This window comes from Oryx dammah, unplaced genomic scaffold, assembly GCF_014754425.2.
Source record: "Oryx dammah isolate SB20612 unplaced genomic scaffold, SCBI_Odam_1.1 HiC_scaffold_27, whole genome shotgun sequence".
NCBI lineage: Eukaryota > Metazoa > Chordata > Mammalia > Artiodactyla > Bovidae > Oryx > Oryx dammah.
This window is the reverse complement of record NW_024070211.1, coordinates 39,325,546-39,353,254: the sequence shown is the minus strand read 5'-3', so window position 1 is coordinate 39,353,254 and position 27,709 is coordinate 39,325,546. Positions and strand designations below refer to the sequence as shown.

The window sequence follows — 27,709 nt, the reverse complement described above, 5'->3', positions numbered from 1 at the left end:
CCACCACTTTGAACAAAAGTCAACAAACCACATGCCAGTTTTGGCACATGTTAAAGAAAACTGTTCTGTGTTAACAAAACCTTAAGATGGCATAACTTATACTCACGTTCATTTGGTCAAATTGCTACTACATGTATTTATAAACTCAATTTATAATCAGCCTTTTGAAAAGGTGTTGAAAGACTAGAATGTTTTCTTTTTCTAGTAGTCCTTGCGTTCTATTGAAAGAAAGCCTGTAATCATTTTTCTTTTAAGGCTTTATTGAAATGAGTTTAAATGTTTCCATGTGAGAGCATAGTAAAGGCAATTGATGAAGGTTAATTTTATTTTGGATTGAAACTTTGGAAAACTGCCCCCACTCCACTATTCTGCAATGTTCAGTGCTAAACATTTGTAAAATGTGCTGCAAAGTCAGCCTACTCTAACACAGAAATGATATATAGTCTCAAAATTCTCCAGCCAACCATCTTCCAGTCACAATGAAGTAGCATAAGATACGTACTTGCTATTAACCACAATATGGCCAAACAACATGATTCTAAGATAAGAAAGCTCAACATCCAAAATAACACGTCAATGCACTTTGCATCAAAAGCTAATTGCAAAGAAAAATATGCTGGCAAGAGTTGCAGTTTTAAGATGATGGTTCCCTTCTTCCAGAGACTTTACTATGAACTCCCCTGGTGCAATTCCAAGTTTCTAAGTGACCTGCAGAATAAAAAGATGATTATGGTATCAAACACATCAGTTTAAAATGGACACAAACATTAGCTTTCAAGTTATAGGGAGTTAAGGTCAAATATCAGATACCAAGTTACTGACAAAGATGAACTAAAATAAAAGTGGGTACAAAAGAATTTCCATGGAATTCTCAGACATTTGGAAATTGACATATTTCTCAATTAAATATAATACATGATCCCACACAAGGAAATTATTGGGTTAATAATACACTTTATAGTGTATTTCCTAAGAATAAAATTATTCTCTTAAATAACCACAGGATGGTTATTTGTGAATGTTTTCTCTCTTTTTTTTGCCCTTGTTCTTTGTTCTTATTTGTCTTTCACTCTTTTTCTACCTTTCCTAGGATGTGGTGTTGCTCATACACATTTTAACTAATAAATAAGCTATTAGTACCAAGCAGTACAAAAGAAATTTTGGAAATTGTTTTCCAGAATACCTGGATTTTTAAAAAAAAATTTCTTATTTTCCCCTTATTTACTGAAGAAATTCAGTGACTGGAAATAAATAGAAAATTCTGAATAAGGCACTAATATCTTGCAGTTTAAAAATGTTCATCAGCTAAAAGACATGATATAGTGTCCATAGGCATAAAAGAAAAGACTAAGAAGCTTAAACATATAAATGAAAGATTTCTTCAAACAGTAAACTAAAAAGCATTTTTAATACATTTGAAAACATTTAAAAAATTTATTTATCTATTTATTTTGGCTGTGCTGGGTCTTCATTACTGTGTGAGGGTTTTCTCTAGTGCCAGTGAGAGGAATCTACCCTGTAGTCATGGTGATCAGGCTTCTCATTTCAGTGGCTTCTCTTATTTTTGAGCACAGACTCTAGACACATGGACTCAGTAGTTGTAGCTCTTGGGCTCTAGAGCACTGACTCAGTATTTTGTGGTCCATGGGCTTAGTCACCCAGAAGCATGTGGCATCTTCGTGGACTAGGGATTGAACCCATGTACCCTGCATTGGCAGGTGGATTCTTAACCACTGCACCCCCAGGGAAGTCCTTTCATACACTTAATAAACTATTTATTTTATTTACTTGTTTCTAATCAGTTAGGTGTACATGTGTTAATATGTATATTGATGTGTGCATGTATGGCAAATATTAGAATTGAAAATTATTCACAGTTGTTACTTCTGAGGAGTAGGACAGGGGTGTGGGAAAGAGGATGCTTTTACTTTTCACTATGTAATTTGGAACTTTTACTGTAAGTACTACTATTTTAATTGAAAATTAATTTGGAAAGTACATTACCCAAGAGTTGGAAAAGATGCCTGAAGTACACAAATATCAACAATAAAGCATGAAAAGCCCTCACAAATGTGGTTTTTGCTGCTTAGTTATCAAGAAGGGGCCGTGTAGGAGGGATTCATCTCAGGATCTGGCCTTACTGGAAGATGGACACTTATTCTGTTGACATGCCTGGGTTTACAAGCATCAGTTAACCTATGGGAAAAGCTGGTCCCCAGAAACGAGCCTCTCAATCACTATGGACAGGGCACAGTGATTTGAGCACACTCACCTAAGGACCATTCACTTACTGCGAATTTGCCAATCAACAATAACTCCTAAATATCTACTGCCTGGAAAGCACTTTACATCCATGTGGGAAATAATAAGGGAATAAAAGATCTGCTTCCATCAAGAAGCCAACAGTCTTCAATGGTTATGAAAGAAAACATACAGGGAACGAAATTATATTTTCAGAATAACATACCAATGAATAATCTTGAGAGCTAGATTTTCCGGACATAGGGTGCATAGATGAGCCTCAGAGGCAATGAACCACTGTTTCAGAGATCTGTTTTTTCATGATTAAGCTTAAAGTCGCGATTTCTAGTGTGTGTGTGTGTGTGTGTGTGTGTGTGTTATTTCTGGAGTTGTTACTGTTTTCTTATTTTCTGTGTTCGGTTTTACTTCCTGAAGTTTGCTAGGGCTTCCCTTGTGGCTCAGACAGTAAAGAATTCGCCTGAAATGCCGGAGACCCAGATTCAGTCCCTGGGTGGGGAAGATCCCCTGGAGGAGGGCACGGCAACCCACTCCAGTATTCTTGCCTGGAGAATCCCCATGCACAGAGGAGCCTGGCGGGCTACAGTCCATGGGGTTGCAAAGAGTTGGACACAACTGAGCAGCTAAGCACGCAAAGTTTGCTATTCCCAAACTTATATTTTTAAAATTATTACCTACTTCAAAAAGATCTTCAGTAACAAAGATATGGTTCTAGAAAAGCTATACCTGCAAGTCTCATTATTGTTCTTTGTTGTTTAGTCACTAAGTCATATCCAACTCTTTCACAAACCAATAGACTGTAGCCTGCCAAGTTCCTCTGTCCATGGGATTTTCCAGGCAAGAATAAAACCATTTCCTCCTCCAGGGGATCTTTCTGACCCAGGGATTGAACCTGCATCACAGGCAGATTCTTTACCATCGAGCCACTGGGGAAGCCCAAATCTCATTGTAGCAAATGTCTTTAAAGGAAAACTCAATATTTTGTAAATATTTCCTAATAACATGGTTGTTCTGCTACTGGAATAACACATATTAAAGGCTTAATATTCCCTGGTGGCTCAGACTGTAAAGCGTCTGTCTACAATACAGGAGACCCTGGTTCGAGCCCTGGGTTGGGAAGATCCCCTGGAGAGGGAAATGGCAATCCACTCCAGTACTATTGCCTGGAAAATCCCATGGGCAGAGCCTGGTAGGCTACGGTCTATGGGGTCACAAAGAATCGGACACGACTGAGTGACTTCACTTTCACTTTCAATATGACCAAAGATTTCAGGCAGTTCTTAAAGCTATGATTTGCTATGATAAGATTATATTTCTAATCAGTCAATAGTTGGCCTCAGAAAACCTGAACAAATCCTGAGCCCTGTGTGACTCAGCCTACTGAGAGATTCACATTTAAAAATGCAGAGTAAAGCAACCAAGCTACATAAAAAGGAATTTCAATTTTCACTTGTGTTTCTTGAATGCTTAGTCACTCAGTCATGTCTGACCCTTTGCAACCCTTTGGACTGCAGCCCACCAGGCTCCTCTATCCATGAGATTTTTCAGGCAAGAACACTGGAGTGAGTTGTCACTTCTTCCTCCAGGGGATCATTCCCAGCTCAGGGATTGAACCCACATTTCCAGTGTCTCTTGGGTTGCAGGCGAATTCTTTACCTGCTGAGCCATTAGGGAAGCCCCTGAATTTAAGCAAGCTCAATTCAGAACCTAGTGATTCTGTTTTCAAAATTCCTCTTTCCCTTTCCTACCTTACAACCTCCAGCTGACCCAGAGTCTCTCATTCAAAAAAATCTAAAATATCCCAGCCACCCCTTCCCCCAAGCCTAAACTACTTTTCTGATTCTCTCCCTGCTTTTAATATATTGACCACCTTGGTCTCTCTGACTTTAAAATTTTCCTTTTCACTTTGTACATTATAATTGAGAACACAGTGTTGGAATGTCAAAGAACCCTCCTTGCTTTCTCCTTCCCTTCCAGCCTTGTCCATCTCTGACCATTATCTGAAGTCTGCAACATAAATGTCCAAGGAATCAGATAGGCAGGGCAGAAACAGCAGAGGTACAAAGCAGGCAAAGATAAAATTCTTATTAGTAAGAAAGGGACCAAGAATAGGAACATTTGACACAGATATGAACACAGATTCTCTCCTCAACACTTACTTGAATCAACAGAATACTAGTTGGTTAACTGTGGTTAGTATTTCTTAAATGATGAAAAGATAATAATGGTCAATATTTAGGAGTTAACTCAGTTTTAATTCCTTAAGACCCATAATATCAGTTAATTATTCAGCAACCTTAAGAGGTAAGTACCATTGTTCTTCCCATTTTACAGAGAAGGAAACTTAAGGCCCAGACAAGTTAAGCAACTTGCCTGAAGTCACACAGCTGATAAATAATGGGCTTTAGTTTCAAAGCTAGAACATCTAACACCCAAAGGCTAGACTTTTAACTATAAGTACTCCCCAAACACCTGGTATCAGTTTGGTTCCATTTGCATGTTTAGACCTACTTTGTCCTTTGGCTGTGTGTCCAAAGATAAATTTTTTGATGATTTCCATTCCATGGCATTTGCTTTCCTTGTAGAACTGCTGGTGGCATTTTTGTTCATTGCTGCCCTTCTTAGCTTGACACCTAGGGATGCATGTAGTAGTCATATCTATATTAAACTATTTTTTAAAATAAGTCCACCCTCAGTTTTAGATTCTTCCCTGCTAGAGTCCTCTGCTTCCACCAATCAAAGGTCTGAGAAATGACTTCCCTGATTTCAGGAGGGAAATCAAGTCATAAACATTCCTGATTCTTTTAAATTCCCCCAGACAGAAAGATGTTATTACCAGAACAACTTTGACCTCACTTGGTATGCGCATCTCTGAGTTTTACTTAAATTTCTCTAAGAGACAGAAGTAAACAGGCTTACTCTGTTTGCGGGCATATTCTGCGGCTTTGGGTGCTGTTAACATGGCAGAAGGGTGCAAGGAGAGGTGGAAGGGTAGAGCTTGGGGAACCTGAAAGGGAAACAGACCTACTTTTAAGAGCTGCACCCACTTCGTGCTGTGAGCAGCTGCTGGTTATAGCACTTGTCTCAAGACTTGGCCTGTCTCCCTAACCCATCTTCCTGACGCATGACTAGCAGTTGAGGATCACCTTTTGTGGGTCATGCGCCTTCCCGTGCTGCCTTTGGTGGCCATTCTTTGCCTAGAATGGTCTTTCACAAAACTGTGCTCTTCAGGTGGCTCCCTTTACCTGGAATAGCCTTTTCTTCCTCTTCTGCCTCAAGGCACTTACTTTTCCTTTAAGATGTGGCTCAAATATCACTGTTTCTGAGAAACTGGTCCAGTTGTCTCCCCAACTTCCTGCTTCCTTGCTGACACCCTCCCAACCCATCCTAAGGCCAAATTATGGACTCATTTGTCTGTGAACGAAAGCACATTAACACATAGAACACCCCCTGGTGATATGTTAATAGTCCACTGTCTGTTGCACCGCATTGGAAACTCAAGGTTAGGACTGTCTCTTCAGTCTTTCATTGACACAGTAAGTCTCTGGTGAGCACTACGGTAGGCAGGCCCTGTTTTAGGAAGCCGTGGTTGGTAAGACAAACAAGGTTCCTGCCTTTCCAGGGCTGAGTGAGGAGAAAAGAACAATAAACTATTAGATAACCAGGTTCATCATACATTATGACAAATTGACTCAACTAAACAAGAGGTTGTGCTGACAAGTCATTGGGCAACCATCACTTCAGACAGAAAGGACAGAAAACAAGGATTATACAGTAAATGTTCTCTTTATAGATGGAATGGTTTATAGACTCCTCAGCTGGGCACTTCTAGATTTGATCTCAGTCTTTTTTTTTTTTTTTAATGTGGACCATTTTTGAAGTCCTTATTGAATTTTTTACAATATTGTTTCTGTTTTATGTTTTGGTTTCTTGGACACGAGGCTTGTGAGATCTTAGCCCCCCAACCAAGGCTAGAACCCGAACCCCCTGCATTGGAAGGAGAAGACTACTAGGAAAGTTCCTGACCTCAGGCTTTTGTTGAAATGGTAAACGTATTTCTTGAGAGTTTGTGTCATATCCAGCCATGTAAAGAATTAAATATAAGCATGAATGATGGCTTCTAACCTCAAGAAGCAAGGATACTGGAGTGGGTTGCCCTGTTGTCCTCCAGGGGATCTTCCCAACCCAGGGATCGAACCCAGGTCTCCCTCACTGCAGGCAGATTCTTAGCCACCAGGGAAGTCTATGAATACGGGAGTGGGTAGCCTATCTCTTCTCCAGGGGCTCTTCCCCACTGGGGAAGATCAGATCAAACTGGGTTCTCCTGTATTACAGACAGATTCTTTACCAGCTGAGTTGGCTCAGATGGTAAAGAAGCTGCCTGCAATGTGGGACACCTGGGTTTTATCCCTGGTTCAAGAAGGTCCCCTGGAGAAGGAAAAAGCAACCCACTCCAGCATTCTTGCCTGGATAGTCCCATGGACAGAGGAGTCTGGCAGGCTGCAGTCCATGGGGTCATGAAGAGTCAGACACGACTGATCAACCAAACCATGTGTGACACACATGAAACCTCAAGAAGCATGTAATCTGTTCTGAAAGATGACCAAGAATAAAGCAAGTAATTAACAGGAGGCTTTGTATCTGTGTGGAGCAAAGGTAGGTGTGATAACAGCCCTGCAGGATGATACATGCCTCGTGTAAGAAAGAAAACTGGCTTGCACATCATCTTGATGCATTTCGAATTCCTTGTTGTCCAGTGGTTAGAACTTGGCACTTTCATGCTGTGGCCTGCATTCCAGAGAACTAAGATCCCACAAGCCCAGTGATGCAGCCAAAAAATAAAAAGACAGGCCTTTCATGCTTTAGTTTCCCTGTCCACTGGGGAAGAAAGAGCCTGAGTATTTTAAAGGTCACTTCCAGTTCACATATTCTATGACTCCTGATAACTGATGACTTATGCAAGCAGTTAATGTAGCTCCCTTTGTGGTTTATAAGAAAAATTATTTTACAAGTAGGGTGACACTGAAGTCCTAAACCTAGAGTTAGCCATATGCTCTTTTTTTTCCCCCCCTTCAAAGTTACTGATTGATACCGTCATTGTACTACTCAGCTAGGGAGTAACAGAGTTGGGACTGGACACCAGTCTGTTGGTCTCTGAAGAGCTTGCTTTGAATTTTGGATGCAAGTTTGAGTGGAGAGGAGTGATGGGTGCTCAGACACTGGGCTGTGGCTTCATGAAGAGAGGAAGAAAGAAGAGATTCTGACATTCTCTAGTTACCTGTCTGTCTTTTTCCTCTTTCTGTCCAATGTTTCACTCTCTTTATCTCCTTTTCCCCTCTTTTTCTGTCAAATGGAACTGCAGAATATTTTTATTGCTTGCTTTATTTGTCAAAGGAAGGTTTATGCTCCTTTTCCTTCAGTTTGAAAATGCGTCAAATCTCTTACATTTATCTGAAGCTAACTGCAAATCACTCCAGTATTCTTCATCCATGGAGAATACCATGGATGGAGGAGCCTGATGGGCTACAGCCCATGGGGTCGCAAAGAGCAGACACAACTGAGCGACTAACACCTTCACCACCTTCACTTTCAACTGCAAAGAATCATTACATGTGAAGTTCTTAATTTTTTTTTCTCCTATGGGTCCAAGTTTCTCAGCAGAAAAACGGCTCCCTGTTAGCAAAATAAATCCCTCTCAGGAGCAGAACTAGAAGTTTGTATTGTATTAACAGAATTGAACAGTTCTGGGTCCTTGATGGCTTTCTGTCACCAGGTGGCAGCAGATAGTCCTGAAAAAAAGCTAATCAAGCCTGCACGGTACCCATGTGGTACATGCTAAGTCACTTCAGTCTTGTCCCACTCTATGTGACCCCACGGACAGCAGCCAGCCAAGCTCCTCTCTCCGTGGGATTCTCCAGACAAGAATACTGGAGTGAGTTGCCATGCCCTTCTCCAGAGGATCTTCCCAGCCCAGGGTTTGAACCCGTGTTTCTTACGTCTCCTGTGTGGGCAGGAGGGTTTGTTACCACTAGCACCATCTGGGAAGCCCCAAGTGGCCAATTCTAGCGGCCAAAACCTCTACATAATCTGATTAGTATTCAACAGGGCTTTAAGCTTTTGCTTGGGAAGGATTTTAGCTGTTGCTTAGCAGACACTGAGGAATCAAAGTTTAATCATACATATTCATCCATTAAAGAAGAACCTTTATCAACTATTTTTTTTTACCTATCCTACCTTGTAGTTAAATCCAGTTTTTGTTTGTTTATTTTTTTAATATAAATGTATTTATTTTAATTGGAGGCTAATTACTTTACAATATTGTATTAGTTTTACCATACATTGACATGAATCAGCCATGGGTGTACATGTGTTCCCCATCCTGAACCCCCCTCCCACCTTCCTCTCCATACCATCCCTCTGGGTCATCCCAATGCACCAGCCCCGAGCACCCTGTATCATGCATCGAACCTGAACTGGCGATTCGTTTCACATATGATAATATACATGTTTCAATGCCATTCTCCCAAATCATCCCACCCTCGCCCTCTCCCACAGAGTCCAAAAGACTGTTCTATACAAATCCAATTTTAAAAAATTATGTTAAACTCTTAAGGACTGTTTTAAAGTCTCTCTCACAATTTAATCTTTGAAATACTATGTTTTCATTAAGAGGGCCTGCTAACTCCTTGTTTAAGATGTAGAGGAAAGTACCTGCATAGAGCTGATGTGCAGGTGCAAGGGAAAGGCCTGAGCTGGTGTCCTTGAGGCAGGGAGGACCTTGTGAGGTCCACAGGGGTAGAGGACCCTCGGACACTTGTATCTATAGCTGAAGTCATATCATACCCTTTGTGATAATTTAACTAAAGTAGGCAAAGTTTATGTTTTAATAAGGGGCTTCCCTGGTGGCTCAGTGGTAAAGAATTCACCTGCCAGTGTAGGAAATGAAGGTTTGATCACTGGGTCAGGAAGATCCCCTAGAAAAGGAAATGGCAATCCACTCCAATCATCTTGCCTGGGAAACCCCATGGACAGAGGAGCCTGGAGGGCTACAGTCCATGCAGTCGCAGAGTCAGACACATGACTAAATAACAACAACATGTCTTAATAATACAGTGGATGCTTGATGAGCTCTTTGATTTTTGAATGTTTAGAGAAGTGGTCCTTAACTAGCTGTGATTTTTGCCTCTTAGGGGACACATGGCGACACTGAAAGACGTTTTTCGATGTCACATCAAGGGGCAGGCGTGGGCAGCTATTGGAATCTAATGGGTATGAAACAGGAGAGAAGGGGGCAGGGCACAACTTTTGAGAGAATGACAGAGCCTGAGGACACAGCATAAACTGATTACAATGAAATGCGTCCAAGATAGCAGACTAGTCAACTTCGACTAGACCTTGATCCTCAATCAGCAAGCTAAATAACACACCTGGGGGTGCCATGCAGTTCCAGTTCAGTTCAGTTCAGTCGCTCAGTCATGTCTGACTCTTTGCAACCTCGTGGATTGCAGCTCACCAGGCCTCCCTGTCCATCACCAACTCCCAGAGCTTCCTCAAACTCATGTCCATCGAGTCGGTGATGCCATCCTCTGTCTCATCCTCTGTCATCCCCTTCTCCTCCTGCCTTCAATCATTCCCAGCATCAGGGTTTTTTCAAATGAGTCAGTTCTTTGCATCAGGTGGCCAAAGTATTGGAGTTTCAGCTTCAGCATCAGTCCTTCCAGTGAATATTCAGGACTGATTTCCTTGATGATTCACTGGTTTGATCTTGCAGTCCAAGGGACTCTCAAGAGTCTTCTCCAACACCACAGTTCAAAAGCATCAATTCTTCGGTGCTCAGCTTTCTTTATAGTTCAAGTCTCACATGACCACTGGAAAAACCAAAGCTTTGACTAGACAAACCTTTGTTGGCAAAGTAATGTCTCTGCTTTTTAATGTGCTGTCTAGGTTGGTCATGACTTTTCTTTCAAGGAGCAAGCACCTTTTAATTTCATGGCTGCAGTCACCATCTGCAGTGATTTTGGAGCTCAAAAAATAAAGTCAGCCACTGTTTGCATTGTTTCCCCATCTATTTGCCATGAAGTGATGGGACCAGATGCCATGATCTTAGTTTTCTGAATGTTGAGATTTAAGCCAGCTTTTTCACTCTTCTCTTTCACTTTCATCAAGAGGCTCGTTCTTCGCTTTCCTCCATAAGGGTGGTGTCTTCTACATATCTGAGGTTATTGATATTTCTCCCAGGAATCTTGATTCCAGCTTGTGCTTCATCCAGTCCAGCATTTCTCATTATATACTCTGCATATAAGTTAAATCTAAGCAGGGTGACAATATACAGCCTTGACATCCTCCTGTCCTGATTTGGAACCAGTCTGTTGTTCCATGTCCCGTTCTAACTGTTGCTTCTTGACCTGAGCACAGAATTCTCAGGAGGCAGGTCAGGTGGTCTGGTATTCCCATCTCTTGAAGAATTTTCCAGTCCACACAGTCAGAGGCTTTGGCATAGTCAATAAGGCAGAAGTAGATGTTTTTCTAGAACTCTCTTGCTTTTTTGGTAATCCAACGGATGTTGGCAATTTGATTTCTGGTTCCTCTGCCTTTTCTAAATCCAGCTTGAACATCGGGAAGTTCATGGTTCACGTACTGTTGAAGCCTGGCTTGGAGAATTTTGAGCATTACCTTGCTAGCATGTGAAATAAGTGCAACTGTGAGGTAGTTTGAACATTCTTTGGCATTGCCTTTCTTTGGGATTGGAATGAAAACTGACTTTTTCAGTCCTGTGGCCACTGTTGAGTTTTCCAAATTTGCTGGGATATTAAGCACAGTACTTTAATAACATCATCTTTTAGGATTTGAAATAATTCAACTGGAATTCCATCACCTCCACTAGCTTTGTTTGTAGTGATGCTTCCTAAGGCCCACTTGACTTTGCATTTCAGGATGTCTGGCTCTAGGTGTGTGATCACACCATCGTGATTATATGCAGTTCCAAGGAACCATCAAAGGACTAAAAGGTGGGGGGTGGCCCATTTCCCGGAATTCTCCACCCCGTCCCCAAAATAGTTGGAGTAATCCTACCATTCATTAGCTTATGAAATTACCAACCCATAAAAACTAACCACACCACATTTCAAGGCAGCTGTACTTACTCTCTGCGATGGCCCACATTCTGTCTCTGGAGTGTGTTTCTCTCTAAATAAATCTACTTCTTACCTATCACTTTGTCTCTCACTGGATTCTGAGATGAGACATCAAAACCCTGAGCTTCATTAGGTCCTGAAACCAGGTACTGTGGGTTTTGACTGGGTTCAAGTTCCAGCCATATGGGTTAGAGTCCAAAACTGGGTTTTGGCAAATTCTAGTCCCAGCCATGTGGGTTAGAGTCCCAAGCAGGGACTGGGACTCGAGCTCCAGCAGTTCAAGTCCCAATCTGAGGTAAACAGTTTCAGGTGGAAGCCAGGAATTCTGCTAAACAGCTTACAATGCACTAAACAGCCCCAACTCCACCCCCTACACACAAATTATCTGGTTTAAAATGTTGAGAAACCCTGATTTAGAGGAATATAGAGGGAATCAGATACATCCCCAACCCCGTGAGTACCAGAACCTTAACCATAGCTATTGTTTTGAGGTTACCAGGTGCCAACCACCAAGGGCTTTACTGGTGTAACTCACCTCATTTCCCATAGCAATCCCAGCTTCTGGCTCCTTCTTCTACAAATGAAATCAAGGCTGATAGAGTTTAGAGAACTTGCCCAGGATTATTCTGTTTGAACTAGTAGAGCTGGGATTCGATCCCAGGCTATCTGACTTTAGAATCCTCACACTTAATTCTTACACAAAACAGCCTTTCATGTACAGGACACTCATATCTTGTAACAATAAACAAACTCAGGTCATGGAAGGAAAGCCCTTGAAATTCAGTACCCCTAAAACTAAGTTCCTATGCTGAGTTTATGATTAACCAATCTATCCAAAACATTATTCCCCAGCTTGTCCAATGCCTGTTCCACTCAAGGTTGAAGAGTATAAAAAAAGGGGGGGGGTGGGGAGGTGGGGGGACTGACACCAAGCAGGATCCTGTAGAGCCTGAGACCGGGCACCAAACCCTTTCCATGTTCCTCATTTCTTGTTTGTAGAAAAAAAAAAAAAAATCAGCCTCCTAGACGTTCCTCAAGTTCCAAAGAGCAGATTCAAACAGTTATTAATTAGGGGAGTGACTTAGGCAGAAAGAAACAGTAGGGCTGCAATGAGGACTGGGCCTGGTTCCTCCTCAGGGGACCTGCATAACAATCTGATAAAAATCTCTGAGTTCTTCTGCAGAAATTAAGACTACCACTCAGGTGGAAGATAGCAATTGTAGGCTGAACACAAGCACAGGGACCCCAGACTGACTGGAGCCAGAAAGCTGATGACTGAAATTACCAGAATAGCATCAGTTACCTCACCAGCAACCAATCAGAGGAGGGTTACACACCCTGGAGCCTAACCCTCCGACTTTGCCTATAAAACTTCTTCCCTGAAACCCATGGGGAGTTTGGGTCTTTAAGCATAAACTACCCTGTTCTCCTTGCTCAGCCCTGTAATAAACCTATCTCTGCTCCAAAGTCTGATGTTTTGGTTGTTTGACCTCATTTGGTATCGGGCACTTGAACTTGAGTTTTACAAAACCCCCTTTCTGAGGATATGATTTATTTTCCTTCAGAGCTGGTCATTATGTAGTCTATGTGGTCAACTACAAATTGGCACTTGCCAAGGGCATTTGCCATCTGCCTCTGCAGAGACTGAACCTTGTGTTGCTGCAGCTGTTGAACTTTGACACACCGTGAAGGGAGTTCAATGGTGGAGAGTGAAGCACTCTGTGCTTCAGAGAAACTGGTGGTACAGGTCTTTAGATAGATATTTTCAGGAACTGATTTCATGATCCCAATCCTGACATCTCTTTATATCTAGAAAAGCACTAAATATTTTCATGGAGACATCAGCTCCTCTTGACTAGCAGAAACCTTTTGTAAAGTAAACATTTGATTGCACTGAACTCCCCCTTCATCAAAATCTTATATATTGACCTTCCCCCACTACCTCTTTGGAGCAGTCTCTCAGAGCTATCTGAGGTGCTGTCTCCTGGGCTGCAATCCTCATTTGCCCCCAATAAAACTTAACTCACAATTGTTACATTGTACATCTTTTTAGTGGACAAACAGAACTGGACATGGAACAACTGACTGGTTCAAAATTGGGAAAGGGGTACGTCAAGGCTGTATATTGTCACCCTGCTTATTTAATGTATATGCAGAGTTATTGTTGTTTTTATTCAGTCACCCAGTCGTGTCTGACTCTTTGCAACCCCATAGACTGCAGCACTCAAGGCTTCCCTGTCCCTCACCATCTCCTGGAGTTTTCCCAAGTTCATGTCCATTGCACTGGTGATGCCATCCAGCCATTGCATCCTCTGATGCCCTCTTCTTCTGCTCTCAATCTTTCCCAGCATCGGGTCTTTTCCAATGAGTCAGCTGTGCATCAGATAACTAAAATACTGGAGCTTCAGCTTCAGCATCAGTCCTTCCAGTGAGAATTCAGGGTTGATTTCCTTTAGGATTGACTGGTTTGATCTCCTTGCTGTCCAAGGGACTCTCAGGAGTCTTCTCTAGCACCACAATTAGAAGGAATCAGTTCTTTGGTGCTCCGCCTTCTTTACCATCCAGCTCTCACAACCATACGTGACCACTGGTAAGACCATAGCTTTGACTTTACAGACTTCTGTCAACAGAGTGATGTCTCTGCCTTTCAGCACACTGTCTAGGTTTGTCATAGCTTTCCTGCCAAGAAGCAATTGTCTTCTGATTTCATGGCTGCAGTCACCATCCCCAGTGACTTTAGAGCCCAAGAAGAGGAAATCTGTCACTGCTTCCACCTTTTCCCCTTCTATTTGCCATTCAGTAATGGGGCCGGATGCCACGATCTTAGTTTTTTTAATATTTAGTTTTAAACTGGCTTTTTCACTCTTCTCCTTCACCCTCATCAAGAGGTTCTTTAGTTCCTCTTCACTTTCTGCCATTAGAGTGGTATAATCCACATATCTGGGGTTGTTGATGTTTCTCCCACCTATCTTGATTCCAGCTTATAACTCATCCAGCCCAACATGTTTGCAGAGTACATCATGCAAAATGCCAGGCTGGATGAACCACAAGCTGGAATCAAGATTGCTGGGAGAAATCAACAACCTCCAATATGCAGAGGGTACCACTTCGGCTTCCCTATATATATATATGTATACACATACATATATACATATATATATATACACATACACATATATTTATATTCTTTTTAGGTTCTTTTCTGTTATAGGTTACTACAAGATATTGAATATAGTTCCCTGTGCTATATAGTAGGTCCTTGTTAGTTATCTATTTTATATATATTAATGTATATATTTTAATCCCAAACTCCTAATTTATCCTTCCCTTACTCCCCTCCATTTTGGCCCCTTTAATGAATCTGGTTTATCCAAGCTACTTGAACACCCATGTTTGCAAACCTGCTTGATAGATAACTCTGCTAAGACTGGAGGGCTTCACGGTGCCGTTCCTTCCAGGATGTGATTTTCCATATTTGTCCTCTGGCCACTTGAGTTGAGACCAAGCAACTAGATCTGCCTACTGCCTGCCTTTGTCCTCTGCTAGGCAAAGAAGATGAAGGGAAGAAAACACAATGTCTGAAACAGAGCGACTTGGGCTCAGATATTTATATGTATGTGTTGAAGGGGGTGGTTTGAAGGGAAAGCCTAAAAGGGGGAAATCCTAGAAGGGAGAAATCTGCAGGAAAAAAATCAAACAGGATTAAAGCAGTGTGGTTTGCTTGACTCTCTAAGAAAACAAAAAAAGTAGTCTTTCTTCAAAAGCCAAGAAGAGCTTGGTGTCTGAGGAGCATTAGTCCTGGGATGGCTTATACTTCAACCAAGGAAGCATGTCAGCTCCAATATGAGATATGAAATCTATGAGAAAGTGATCTTTTCAGACTCACCCACCCTTGTATCCCTGCCTCTACCACTATAACAAATGAATAAATGAATGGAAGTGTTGAAACTGGAGATATCAGAGAGGGGGTGCTGATTTCCTCCATAACCCAGGGAATTTGAGTCTCAAGACCAGGCCAGCTTACATATAGACTAAGGTGAGAGGACCACTGGATTCAGTTATGACACTTCTGAGTAAGTGCTGGAGTCCTAAGGTGGCCCTGGTAGACTCCTGACTTTATATGACCCCACTGTTTGCAGGATGGTCTGCAGGTAAGACAGCAATGCAGGCAGTGTTCCTGTGGCTGCAGCCCTGCTCCTGCCCTGGCCTCCCTTCCAAACCCTGGTGGGGACACGGGAAGTGACAGTGGGAGTAGAAGGCCTGTGTGGGTTCTCCTGGCTTCCCTCCCTGACTTCCTCCCACTCCATACCTCTGCCCAGCCCTGCCCACCCCATCTGCCCTTTCTTCTTCTCTTTTCTAGAGGTTAGCCTAAGGCAAAGGGATCAGCAGTTCACCTCTGAATAGAAGCCCATATTTCAAATGTTTAGTAAATATTTACATATTCATAAATAGCAAAACCTGAACTAATAGTAAAGATAATTCAGAATACTCTGGGCTATTTGTTTTCTATTTTTCAAGATTAGTATATGGAAACCCAAAGAGGGGAAGGGACACAGTCAGAACTCAACCTGGACTCCCTGATCTTTTGTACTTAAACCGGACTGAATTCCAGGCAGTCTTGTGGAAAGGAGAAATGTGGCAGCAGTAAACCAGATAATTTCTCGTGAGAATGAACATTGTAGATCTCGTCCTAGTTCTAGAAGTTACGGTACCTCATACAAGAGGAGCGCTTGGATTTACCAGACCCATATTATGAAAAGTGTAAGTGAGAACTTTTGTTAATGCAGAACAGAGACAGCATCTAGGCTTTAAGGTGCTCAAGTCGCTGCCTCTACTTATGAATTAATAAAATGCATTTGCTATTACGAGTATAGTCCTCTATGTAGTGAAAGCATCTTAGATTTATTACTCAAGTAAGGTATAATTACATTTGGTTTTATATATTTTGATATGAAGCTGTTATTTCATGCCTGAAAATACAATATTATCAATTTACAAAATAAAGAAATTCTCCCTAAAATTCCGTTAGGCTGATAGTCTCAGGTCATCCTTACCTTGGCAGCACCAGAACTGGAAGAAGAGCCAGCCCCATAAATTTTAAAGACTTCCTCAATGGGGATACTGTTCTATTAAACAACAAAATAATAACAAAAATATATTATCATATCATGACTTTTCTTTTATTCTAAAACAAAACTGTTATAGCTCCTGCACATTCAGTACCATGCCTGGAGAGCATGGGCACCAGATAAATAACTTCCAAATAAATGGATAAGTCAGAGTATCCTAACATCAATTATTTATGTGTTATTTTTTCCCTTAAATACATATTTTTTTACAATACAATATAGAAGGCAGTCTTTTTATTAACCTTTAAAAATGAAAATTTTAATTTCAATAAATTTTAAATATTTAGAAAAGTTGGCTGAAAAATAAAATAAGTATTCTTTAATATAAAATGCACATTGTAGATGCAAAATCTTCACAGATGCAAATAATGTTCTTTTCCTTACCATTAAGATTCCAGCATAAGATGATAAAATCATTGCTTCTCGTTCTCTGTGGTTTGGATATGTGGGTCTACCCCGAAATGACGTTTTCCTAAGGGGGAATATGAATAAGAATGGAGGGTTTATTCTTGTTCTTTTTAACAAGAATTTTTGACAAGGTTGTGATGATAATCATAAGTAATAAATAATAGCCAATGGCTGCTTGCTATGCATTTATTCACAAAACTGATATGATTAACCCATCATTGGCAAAGTAGACACTTTGAATTTTGAATCTTCCAACAGTGGTGATGAATTTACCCTCATCTACCCATGTTTCCACAGGTATCAAACCCCAGAGGAGTGGCCACTATGGTGGGCAATTGTGGTTTTACCAACCCATATCCTTTTCTGTTCTTGTGGCAATTGCTTGGGGGTAACTGCCTTCCCCCTATGTAAGCCTATAAAGCTTCCCCCTTTATAAGCTTCTAGGGGTGTGATGACGCCCCTAGATTCCAAGGATGGAAAACACACTGTGGACTAATTCAGCCAGCATGTTCTCTCTCTCACTCCACCCCCAGATAAGTCAGAGCAAACAATGCCATTGAGACACAGTTCTGTGCTTTTTAAAAATCCATTCTCCCCTGGCCTGACTGTTGTGATAAAGTAGGGTAAAACTAGAAATAGTGTCCACTCAGAGGAAATAGCCAAGAGGTAGATCCTGATGACCTGGTTTGAGTTTTGAATTAAGACATGCCTGATGCCACTCTACCCATGGACTTTGCAGATACAGAGGCAATAAATCTCTCCTTTTCTTTTCTTTCTTTTTTTTTTTTTTTTTCTGCTTAAGTCCATTCAAATTGGATTTTCTGCTTATTGCAACTAAATACTAACGGATCCAACCATTCAGCACCAGGTGTGTGTTCTAAAGCAACAGAGCAGAAAAAAAAAACAACTGGCCTCTTGAACAAGGGATTCAATCCTGGCGTCATCAGTTTCATGTTCTTTCTAGCTGAATGAGTCTGCCTGGCACATATAGGTGTGGTTAGTTGCTCAGTCGTGTCCAACTCTCTATGACCCCATGGACCGTATCCTGTCAGGCTCCTCTATCCAGGCTTTTTCAAGCAAGAATAATGAAGTGTGTGTCATTTCCACCTCCAGGGGATCTTCCTGACCCAGGGATCAAACCCACGTCTCTTATGCCTCCTGTATTGGCAGGCTGGTTCTTTACCACTATCGCCACCTGGAATGCCCCACATTTGGGAGAAAATGCCAATAATCCCGGCAAGCATTAAAACAGTGGTGATTCAAACTGCTTAGCTCCGCTACACATCTGGTTAAATGCTTAAGAAGTTATGTTTGATGGTCCTTGGGGAAAGATTGCAGCTTTACCCAAAAAACTGATCATTTAAAAAAAAAATCAAGGCATGTACACAATAAAGCACAGTTACATTTCTAAGAGAAAACATCTCATGCAAGAAAGATCTGTATCTAACAGAAACCAGTTCACAGGGATGCAAAATATGTAAGCGTGGATAAGACTTCCTCAAACTGACGACTGTGAGATTTTTTCAGGCTTCTAGCTGGAGACAAATACTCCATAGTATTTTCAAATCAGAGTGCCTTGTGATAAACTTCCTCTGTCATTACTCATTGTTTAAAAAAAACAAAACAAAACAGGAACAAGGACTATTCAACTTACACTTTCTCCCACTCCAGCCAAGTTAAGTCTTCTGAGTGATCTAGCCATTGCAAGGCAACATTGATGGCCAAGTCATAGTGTGCCTGGAAACAGGGAGCACAGAGAACAAAGGAACAGGCTGAGACATGGACTGATGCCCACCCTGGCAATGATAATAGCACGGCTAAGCCTGCTCTCTTTTGTCATGCCCACAACAGTGAGGGTCACCAGCGGTGTCCCGTAACCTGATGCTCAGATAGAAATGACTAGTTTTCTTCCGGCATTACGTTTAACTCCCCACTAGACCAATGTGTGTGTGTGTTGGGTGGGTGGGTGGAGGTGCCAGAAATGATAGATAGATTCATGAAATACTAAATTGGGAATCTGGGTTCAAATCTAGGTTACTGCTAACAACTCATGGTACTATATCCTTGGGTGAGCAATTGCTGTTCTCTGGGCCTCAACTTCCTTGAATTATAAATAGAAAAAGGGGAAGGTAGAGGAAGAGGGACATAGAGAACAATTTCTAATTTGGTGTAACATCAGAAATGTGCTCCCAGGGTCACAGAGGAGGTGTGTCCACCGGATGAGTTGAAGGAATCCCTAGAGACTCAGAAAAGAGGCCTCGGCAGAGCTGGGCTTGAAGGATGAGGAGAATTTCCATAGGTGAAGGACCTCCTAGGCAGAGGGTCCAGTGGAAGCAGGGAACTGCAGGTAGACTTGGGTAAGTGACTTATCTTCTATGTGGTAAAAAGCTGAGGACCAATTCAGTGTTCATTCTTATCATATTGACCACCTTTTCCTGGTCATTTCTAAGTGTATTCACCATTTATCTGTCAAATCATTCCTTCTCAGTTTGAAGAAGAAAGGTCAGTTTTGTTTTTGTGTTTGTAGATGAATTCCAAGGTTCTACGTCATCTTAACATTCTCTAAAAAGATGTAACAATGAAATTATTTCTTTCAGGGACTGAACCAAACTGAAAAGAGAAAGGAAGAAAAAGAGAGAAAAGGAAGGAAGGAAGGAGGAAGGGAAGGAAGGGAGAAAAAAAAAAGAAAGGCAGTGATCACCTGTTGAAACCTATCGGAAGATTGATGCCTGGATAGGTGGAGCTGCCATCACCTGTTCACTCATTAGAAAGGCACGTCTCCAGCCTCACCCCAGACCTCCTGAATCAAAACGGTCTTGGAATAAGACCTCATTAAAGTTTGACCAGCACGTATCTAATCGATTTAATTTCTCTATTTAATACATGCATAGAGAAGTAGTTTAGAACATGAAGCCTTCCTTAGCTGCTCATTTAGCGCCAGGGAAATCAGACAGGGATGGGCGAGAGGAGGGGGAGACACGTGGTCCTGACTTCCTCATTAGTGCCAGAACAGTAAATGGGTAGCATAAAAAGGCTGAGGGCTTACTAATCTCTTTTAAATTAGATCTCTTCACAACTTCTTTAATTTATGTGAAGTAACTTTACATAGCACGAATCTGAGTTTCAACAGGTATAATCACAGGAATTTAGGATTATTCAATTACTTGGTTTTCTCCATGAATGGTAAAAAATTATTACATTTGAAAACTATACAATAGTAGTTTAATCTCATCAAAAGGTGTTTACCATCATGGCTGTCATACTTTTAATTGTGTACTCATTTTGCTTTTTTTTAAATCTTTTCTCTCATAAAAATAAATAAATAGCAAAAGTCTCGTGACTTTTTACTTTCTCATTCTCCTTGCTTTCAGTTTAATGAGTTGAGAAGACCACATGAACAATCCTAGGATGACAGATGAGAAAGAGGAAATTCTGGGGGAAGGAGATCAAGATTAGCCTCATTTATGACAGACGTTAGATCCCCTTCCTCCCTGTAACACATATATGACACAGATGTGATTCGCAGCAGCATGCCTGTCTTTACCATATCATCTAGAAAGGTGAGTTGCCTTCTTCCTTTTGGGTCAAATTCATTTTCCCGAAGTCTGATGCCAATATAATCTCCCCTTAAAAACAAGAGAGCAGGATTGAACTAGCAGAAATGACACAGAAGCATGGTCTGCCGAAGATTCCTCCCCAATTCCTCCCTCCTCCACCAAATACAAGAGAAGTCACCGATGGCTAGCTGAATCAATATTCATTTTGATTTAAACAGCCATTCTGCAACCCTGCAGATTTAAAGTGTCCAACCATAATGAACAAATAAAACTCACATAGAACTGAATTTCTAGGAAAGCAGGGAGTATGATAAACCCCCAATAGGCAGAACAGATGTTAAAAAACCGAAAGGATTGAGACCTCCTCTTTGAAGATTCCCCTGCTGCCCTTGACTCCTCCTTTGAAGATTCCCCTGCTGTCCTTGCTAAATTCAGGCAGAATGTGTAACGTTGATAACTTCCAGATATATGACATGCCGTACAGATGTGTTAGTTAGCTTGTAGGCTTTTTTTCCCCCGTTAGAATGCAAATACCATTAGGAGCGTTAGACATCAGTTCAGTTCAGTTCAGTTCAGTTCAGTCGCTCAGTCGTGTCTGACTCTTTGCGACCCCATGAATCGCAGCACGCCAGGCCTCCCTGTCCATTACCATCTCCCGCAGTTCACTCAGACTCAACGTCCATCGAGTCCGTGATGCCATCCAGCCATCTCATTCTGGGTCGTCCCCTTCTCCTCCTGCCCCCAATCTCTCCCAGCATCAGAGTCTTTTCCAATGAGTCAACTCTTCACATGGGGTGGCCAAAGTACTGAAGTTTCAGCTTTAGCATCATTTCTTCAAAGAAATCCCAGGGCTGATCTCCTTCAGAATGGATTGGTTGGATCTCCTTGCAGTCCAAGGGACCCTCAAGAGTCTTCTCCAACACCACAGTTCAAAAGCATCAATTCTTCGGCGCTCAGCCTTCTTCACAATCCAACTCTCACATCCATACATGACCAAAGGAAAAACCATAGCCTTGACTAGGCGGAACTTAGTCGGCAAAGTAATGTCTCTGCTTTTGAATATACTATCTAGGTTGGTCATAACTTTTCTTCCAAGGAGCAAGTGTCTTTTAATTTCATGGCTGCAGTCACCACCTGCAGTGATTTTGGAGCCCCCCAAAATAAAGTCTGACACTGTTTCTACTGATTCCCCATCTATTTCCCATGAAATGATGGGACCCGATGCCATGATCTTCGTTTTCTGAATGTTGAGCTTTAAGCCAACTTTTTCACTCTCCTCTTTCACTTTCATCAAGAGGCTTTTTAGTTTGTCTTCACTTTCTGCCATAAGGGTGGTGTCATCTGCATATCTGAGGTTATTGATATTTCTCCAGGCAATCTTGATTCCGGCTTGTGTTTCTTCCAGTCCAGCATTTCTCATGATGTACTCTGCATAGAAGTTAAATAAGCAGGGTGACAATATACAGCCTTGACGGACTCCTTTTCCTAATTGGAACCAGTCTGTTGTTCCATGTCCAGTTCTAACTGTTGCGTCCTGACGTGAATACTTGGAAGTATTGGAAGATTTCTCAAGAGGCAGGTTAGGTGGTCTGGTATTCCCATCTCTTTCAGAATTTTCCACAGTTTATTGTGATCCACACAGTCAAAGGCTTTGGCATAGTCAATAAAGTAGAAATAGATGTTTTTCTGGAACTCTCTTGCTTTTTCCATGATCCAGAGGATGTTGGCAATTTGATCTCTGGTTCCTCTGCCTTTTCTAAAACCATCTCGAACATCTGGAAGTTTATGGTTCATGTATTGTTGAATCCTGGCTTGGAGAATTTTGAGCATTACTTTACTAGCATGTGAGATGCGTGCAATTGTGTGGTAGTTTGAGCATTCTTTGGCATTGCCTTTCTTTGGGATTGGAATGAAAACTGACCTTTTCCAGTCCTGTGGCCACTGCTGAGTTTTCCAAACTTGCTGGCATATTGAGTGCAGCACTTTCACAGCATCATCTTTCAGGATTTGAAACAGCTCAACTGGAATTCCATCACCTCCACTAGCTTTGTTCGTAGTGATGCTTTCTAAGGCCCACTTGACTTCACATTCCAAGATGTCTGGCTCTAGATTAGTGATCACATCATCATGATTATCTGAGTCATGAAGATCTTATTTGTACAGTTCTTCCGTGTATTCTTGCCACCTCTTCTTAATATCTTCTGCTTCTGTTAGGTCCAGACCATTTCTGTCCTTTATCGAGCCCATCTTTGCATGAAATGTTCCCTTGGTAGACATAAAAACATATTAGTGAATCCACTTTAGTGTATACTTATCAGGTCCTTCCCTAATGGACTTTTAATAAGGGGAGAGTAGAATAGGGGCCCTGAGAAGTGAATAGAAAGGGGTAATACCCTAGGAAAGTTGGGAGGAGAGACTGGATGTAGGAAAAAAGACTCTGGGGTCTCCAAGATCAATCTCACAATGTTACATAAGTAGAGTTCTCTTGGTCAAGGTCTTTACCAAACATTTTATGCAAGTTCCTATGCTGGAGATAAATTTGCTTTTGGATTCTAAAGTGTTTTGTGTCGTTAAGATATTCTAGATTGATAAAAATTATTGAAGTTTTCCTTTGTAATTTCAAGACACTTTATTTAAAGTAGCCAGGCTATGGTTTTTCCAGTGGTCATGTATGGATGTGAGAGTTGGACTGTGAAGAAAATTGAGTGCCGAAGAATTGATGCTTTTGAACTGTGGTGTTGGAGAAGACTCTTGAGAGTCCCTTGGACTGCAAGGAGATCCAACCAGTCCATTCTGAAGGAGATCAGCCCTGGGTGTTCTTTGGAAGGAATGATGCTAAAGCTGAAACTCCAGTACTTTGGCCACCTCATGTGAAGAGTTGACTCATTGGAAAAGACTCTGATGCTGGGAGATTGGGAGCAGGAGGAGAAGGGGACGACAGAGGATGAGATGGCTGGATGGCATCACCGACTTGATGGACGTGAGTCTGAGTGAACTCCGGGAGTTGGTGATGGACAGGGAGTCCTGGAGTGCTGCAACTCATGGGGTTGTAGAGAGTCGGACACGACTAAGCGACTGAACTGAACTGAAATTGATTCTTTGGATAAAATTAAACTGCATATATATATTCAGTTCAGTTCAGTTCAGTCGCTCAGTCGTGTCCAACTCTCTGTGACCCCATGAATCGCAGTACGCCAGGCCTCACTGTCCATCACCAACTCCCAGGGTTCACTCAGACTCACGTCTATTGAGTCGGTGATGCCATCCAGCCATCTCATCCTCTGTGGTCCCCTTCTCCTCCTGCCCCCAGTCCCTCACAGCATCAGAGTCTTTTCCAATGAGTCAACTCTTCACATCAGGTGGCCAAAGTACTGGAGTTTCAACTTTAGCATCATTCCTTCCAAAGAACACCCAGGACAGATCTCCTTTAGAATGGACTGGTTGGATCTCCTTGCAGTCCAAGGGACTCTCAAGAGTCTTCTCCAACACCACAGGTCAAAAGCATCAATTCTTTGGCGCTCAACTTTGTTCACAGTCCAACTCTCACATCCATACATGACCACTGGAAAAACCATAGCCTTGACTAGATGGACCTTATTTAGCAAAGTAATGTCTCTGCTTTTCAATATGTTATCTAGGTTGGTCATAACTTTTCTTCCAAGGAGTAAGTGTCTTTTAATTTCATGGCTGCAGTCACCATCTGCAGTGATTTTGGAGCCCCCAAAAATAAAGTCTGACACTGTTTCCACTGTTTCCCCATCTATTTCCCATGAAGTGATGGGACCGGATGCCATGATCTTCATTTTCTGAATGTTGAGCTTTAAGCCAACTTTTTCATTCTCCACTTTTACTTTCATCAAGAGGCTTTTTAGTTTCTCTTCACTTTCTGCCATAAGGGTGGTGTCATCTGCATATCTGAGAAATATCTTATTGATATTTCTCCAGGCAATCTTGATTCCAGCTTGTGCTCCTTCCAGTCCAGCATTTCTCATGATGTACTCTGCATAGAAGTTAAATAAGCAGGGTGACAATATACAGCCTTGACGTACTCCTTTTCCTATTTGGAACCAGTCTGTTGTTCCATGTCCAGTTCTAACTGTTGCTTCCTGACCTGCATATAGGTTTCTCAAGAGGCAGGTCAGGTGGTCTGGTATTCCCATCTCTTTCAGAATTTTCCACAGTTTATTGTGATCCACACAGTCAAAGGCTTTGGCATAGTCAATAAAGCAGAAATAGATGTTTTTCTGGAACTCTCTTGCTTTTTCCATGATTCAACGGATGTTGGCAATTTGATATCTGGTTCTTCTGCCTTTCCTAAAACCAGCTTGAACATCTGGAAGTTTATGGTTCATGTATTATTGAATCCTGGCTTGGAGAATTTTGAGCATTACTTTACTAGCATGTGAGATGAGTGCAACTATGAGGTAGTTTGAGCATTCTTTGGCATTGCCTTTCTTTGGGATTGGAATGAAAACTGACCTTTTCCAGTCCTGTGGCCACTGCTGAGTTTTCCAAACTTGCTGGCATATTGAGTGCAGCACTTTCACAGCATCATCTTTCAGGATTTGAAACAGCTCAACTGGAATTCCATCAGCTCCACTAGCTTTGTTAATAGTGATGCTCTCTAAGGCCCACTTGACTTCACATTCCAGGATGTCTGGCTCTAGGTGAGTGATCACACCATCGTGATTATCTGGGTTGTGAAGATCTTTTTTATACAGTTCTCTGTATTCTTTCCACCTCTTCTTAATATCTTCTGCTTCTGTTAGGTCCATACCATTTCTGTCCTTTATTGAGCCCATCTTTGCTTGAAATGTTCCCTTGGTATCTTTAATTTTATTGAAGAGATTCTGCTGCTGCTGCTGCTGCTAAGCCACTTTAGTCATGTCCAACTCTGTGTGACGCCATAGACGGCAAGCCACCGGGCTCCGCCGTCTCTGGGATATCCAGGCAAGAACATTGGAGTGGGTTGACATTTACTTCTCCAATGCATGAAAGTGAAAAGTGAAAGTGAAGTCCCTCAGTCATTTGAAGAGATCTCTAGTCTTTCCCATTCTGTTGTTTTCCTCTATTTCTTTGCATGGATCGCTGAGGAAGGCTTTTTTATCTCTCTTTGCTATTCTTTGGAACTCTGCATTCACATGCTTATATCTTTACTTTTTTCCTTTGCTTTTCACTTCTCTTCTTTTCACAGCCATTTGTAAGGTCTCCCCAGACAGCCATTTTGCTTCTTTGCATTTCTTTTCCATGGGGATGGTCTTGATCCCTGTCTCCTGTACAATGTCATGAATCTCAGTTCATAGTTCATCAGGCACTCTGTCTATCAGATCTAGTCCCTTAAATCTATTTCTCACTTCCAGTGTTTATTCACAAGGGATTTGATTTAGGTCATACCTGAATGGTCTAGTGGTTTTTTCTACTTTCTTAATATAAGTCTGAATTTGGCAATAAGGAGTTCATGATCTGAGCCACAGTCAGCTCCTGGTCTTGTTTTTGCTGACTGTATAGAGCATCTTTGGCTGCAAAGAATATAATCAATCTGACTTTGGTGTTGACCATCTGGTGATGTCCATGTGTAGAGTCTTCTCTTGTGTTGCTGGAAGAGAGTGTTTGCTATGCCCAGTGCATTCTCTTGGCAAAACTCTATTAGCCTTTGCCCTGCTTCATTCCGTACTCCAAGGCCAAATTTGCCTGTTCCTCCAGGTGTTTCTTGACTTCCTACTTTTGCATTCCAGTCCCCTATAATGAAAAAGATATCTTTTTTGGGTTTTAGTTGTAAAAGGTCTTGTAGGTCTTCAGAGAACTATTCAACCTCAGCTTCTTCAGCATTACTGGTTGGGGCATAGGCTTGGATTACTGTGATATTGAATGGTTTGCCTTGGAAACGAACAGAGATCATTCTGTCATTTTTGAGACTGCATCCAAGTACTGCATTTCGGACTCTTTTGTTGACCATGATGGCTACTCCATTTCTTCTGAGGGATTCTTGCCCATAGTAGTAGATATAATGGTCATCTGAGTTAAATTCACCCCTTCCAGTCCATTTTAGTTCGCTGATTCCTAGAATGTCGACGTTCACTCTTGCCATCTCCTGTTTGTCTGCTTCCAATTTGCCTTGATTCATGGACCTAACATTCCAGATTCCTATGCAATATTGCTCTTTACAGCATCAGACCTTGCTTCTATCACCAGTCACATCCAGAACTGGGTATTGTTTTTGCTTTGGCTCCATCCCTTCATTCTTTCTGGAGTTATTTTTTTCTCCACTGATCTCCGGTAGCATACACACACACACACATATATATGTATATGTATATGTATATTTATAAGTTTATATTTATATTAGTTCTGAAATTCCAGTTCTTTGGATGAGATATGTAGATGAATTGGCATTCCTAATTATGATTTGTTCTTTATTACATTGACCTCCTAACACATGTATAATGTGTGTATTCATATTGCAGCATTTCTTAAGCACTTGTTAAAATATAATTATCTTAATAGGCAGAGAAAAGATATTTAATGGGGACTATAATGAGGTTTTTAATAAGTGTATTATTGTTATGCCTATAATCATGAAATAGAACCATAATAACCTTTTTTCCTCTTTTTATATGGTCTTTGATTTTCACCAGCCTCTTAACAAAGTATCAAGTCAACAAAAAGCTACCACAGGAGAAAAAAATTTCCATGGGAAAACTTAATGTTTTCTTTATGTGTTTAAAATGAAGTTTGGATGGCAAAAAATAGAGGTAAATTATTTAAGTGATAAGATTCACAATAGAAGAAGCAGAGGCTGCAATGTAAACGCTGCACCCTTGGGTACATTTTTCCAGGAATCTCACTCATATCTCTTACTAGTCGAACCCTTTCAAAGGCATACCCTGCCCAGCGCAGTCTGGACCTCTCAGCTCAGATCCTAGGCTGAGATGTAGGGATGTGTCAGCTGTGCATGCTGCTGGCAGAAACATCCTCTGTAGAGATTTAGCATCCTGCTTTGCACTACATGTGAGGCCTTTGGGACAGGAGACAGAGGCCAGATCATCTGGCTGTCTCCTATACCACGGGGACAAATTCTTCCTTAGGCTTTTAACCCCTCTGCCAATATCCAGACCATCTATGACATACAACCCGCCAAATGCTCAGTGCAATAAATGTAAGCTATTTTCCATCAGACTTACAGGAGCTTTTTCATTTCCTTCTTTAGGAGCCTTCTTTCCAT

At 41.5% G+C, this 27,709-nt stretch overlaps 1 protein-coding gene across 1 annotated transcript; it reads right to left on the bottom strand.

Annotated features, from left to right (window-relative positions):
• Nucleotides 1-257: 257 nt before the first annotated feature.
• On the bottom strand, nt 258-27,709 carry CUNH2orf80 (chromosome unknown C2orf80 homolog). The gene is made up of 8 exons (XM_040228662.1): nt 27,669-27,709; nt 20,475-20,556; nt 18,585-18,667; nt 16,907-16,994; nt 16,448-16,519; nt 5,179-5,266; nt 4,771-4,892; nt 258-708 (listed from the first exon to the last, which is right to left on the bottom strand). Exons 1-8 carry the CDS (start codon nt 27,707-27,709, stop codon nt 700-702), a joined length of 585 nt encoding a protein of 194 aa, XP_040084596.1. The 3' UTR covers nt 258-699.

Bases quoted from the DNA above. Each gene is read 5' to 3' on its own strand.
- CUNH2orf80 (XM_040228662.1), bottom strand. From the start codon at position 27,709: ATGGAAAGAAGGCTCCTAAAGAAGGAAATGAAAAAGCTCCT. The intron at 20,557-27,668 runs GTAAGTCTGATG...CTTGTTTTTAAG, and splicing joins AAGGAAATGAAAAAGCTCCT to GGGAGATTATATTGGCATCA. The intron at 16,995-18,584 runs GTAAGTTGAATA...ATTCCCCCTTAG, and splicing joins TGGCTGGAGTGGGAGAAAGT to GAAAACGTCATTTCGGGGTA.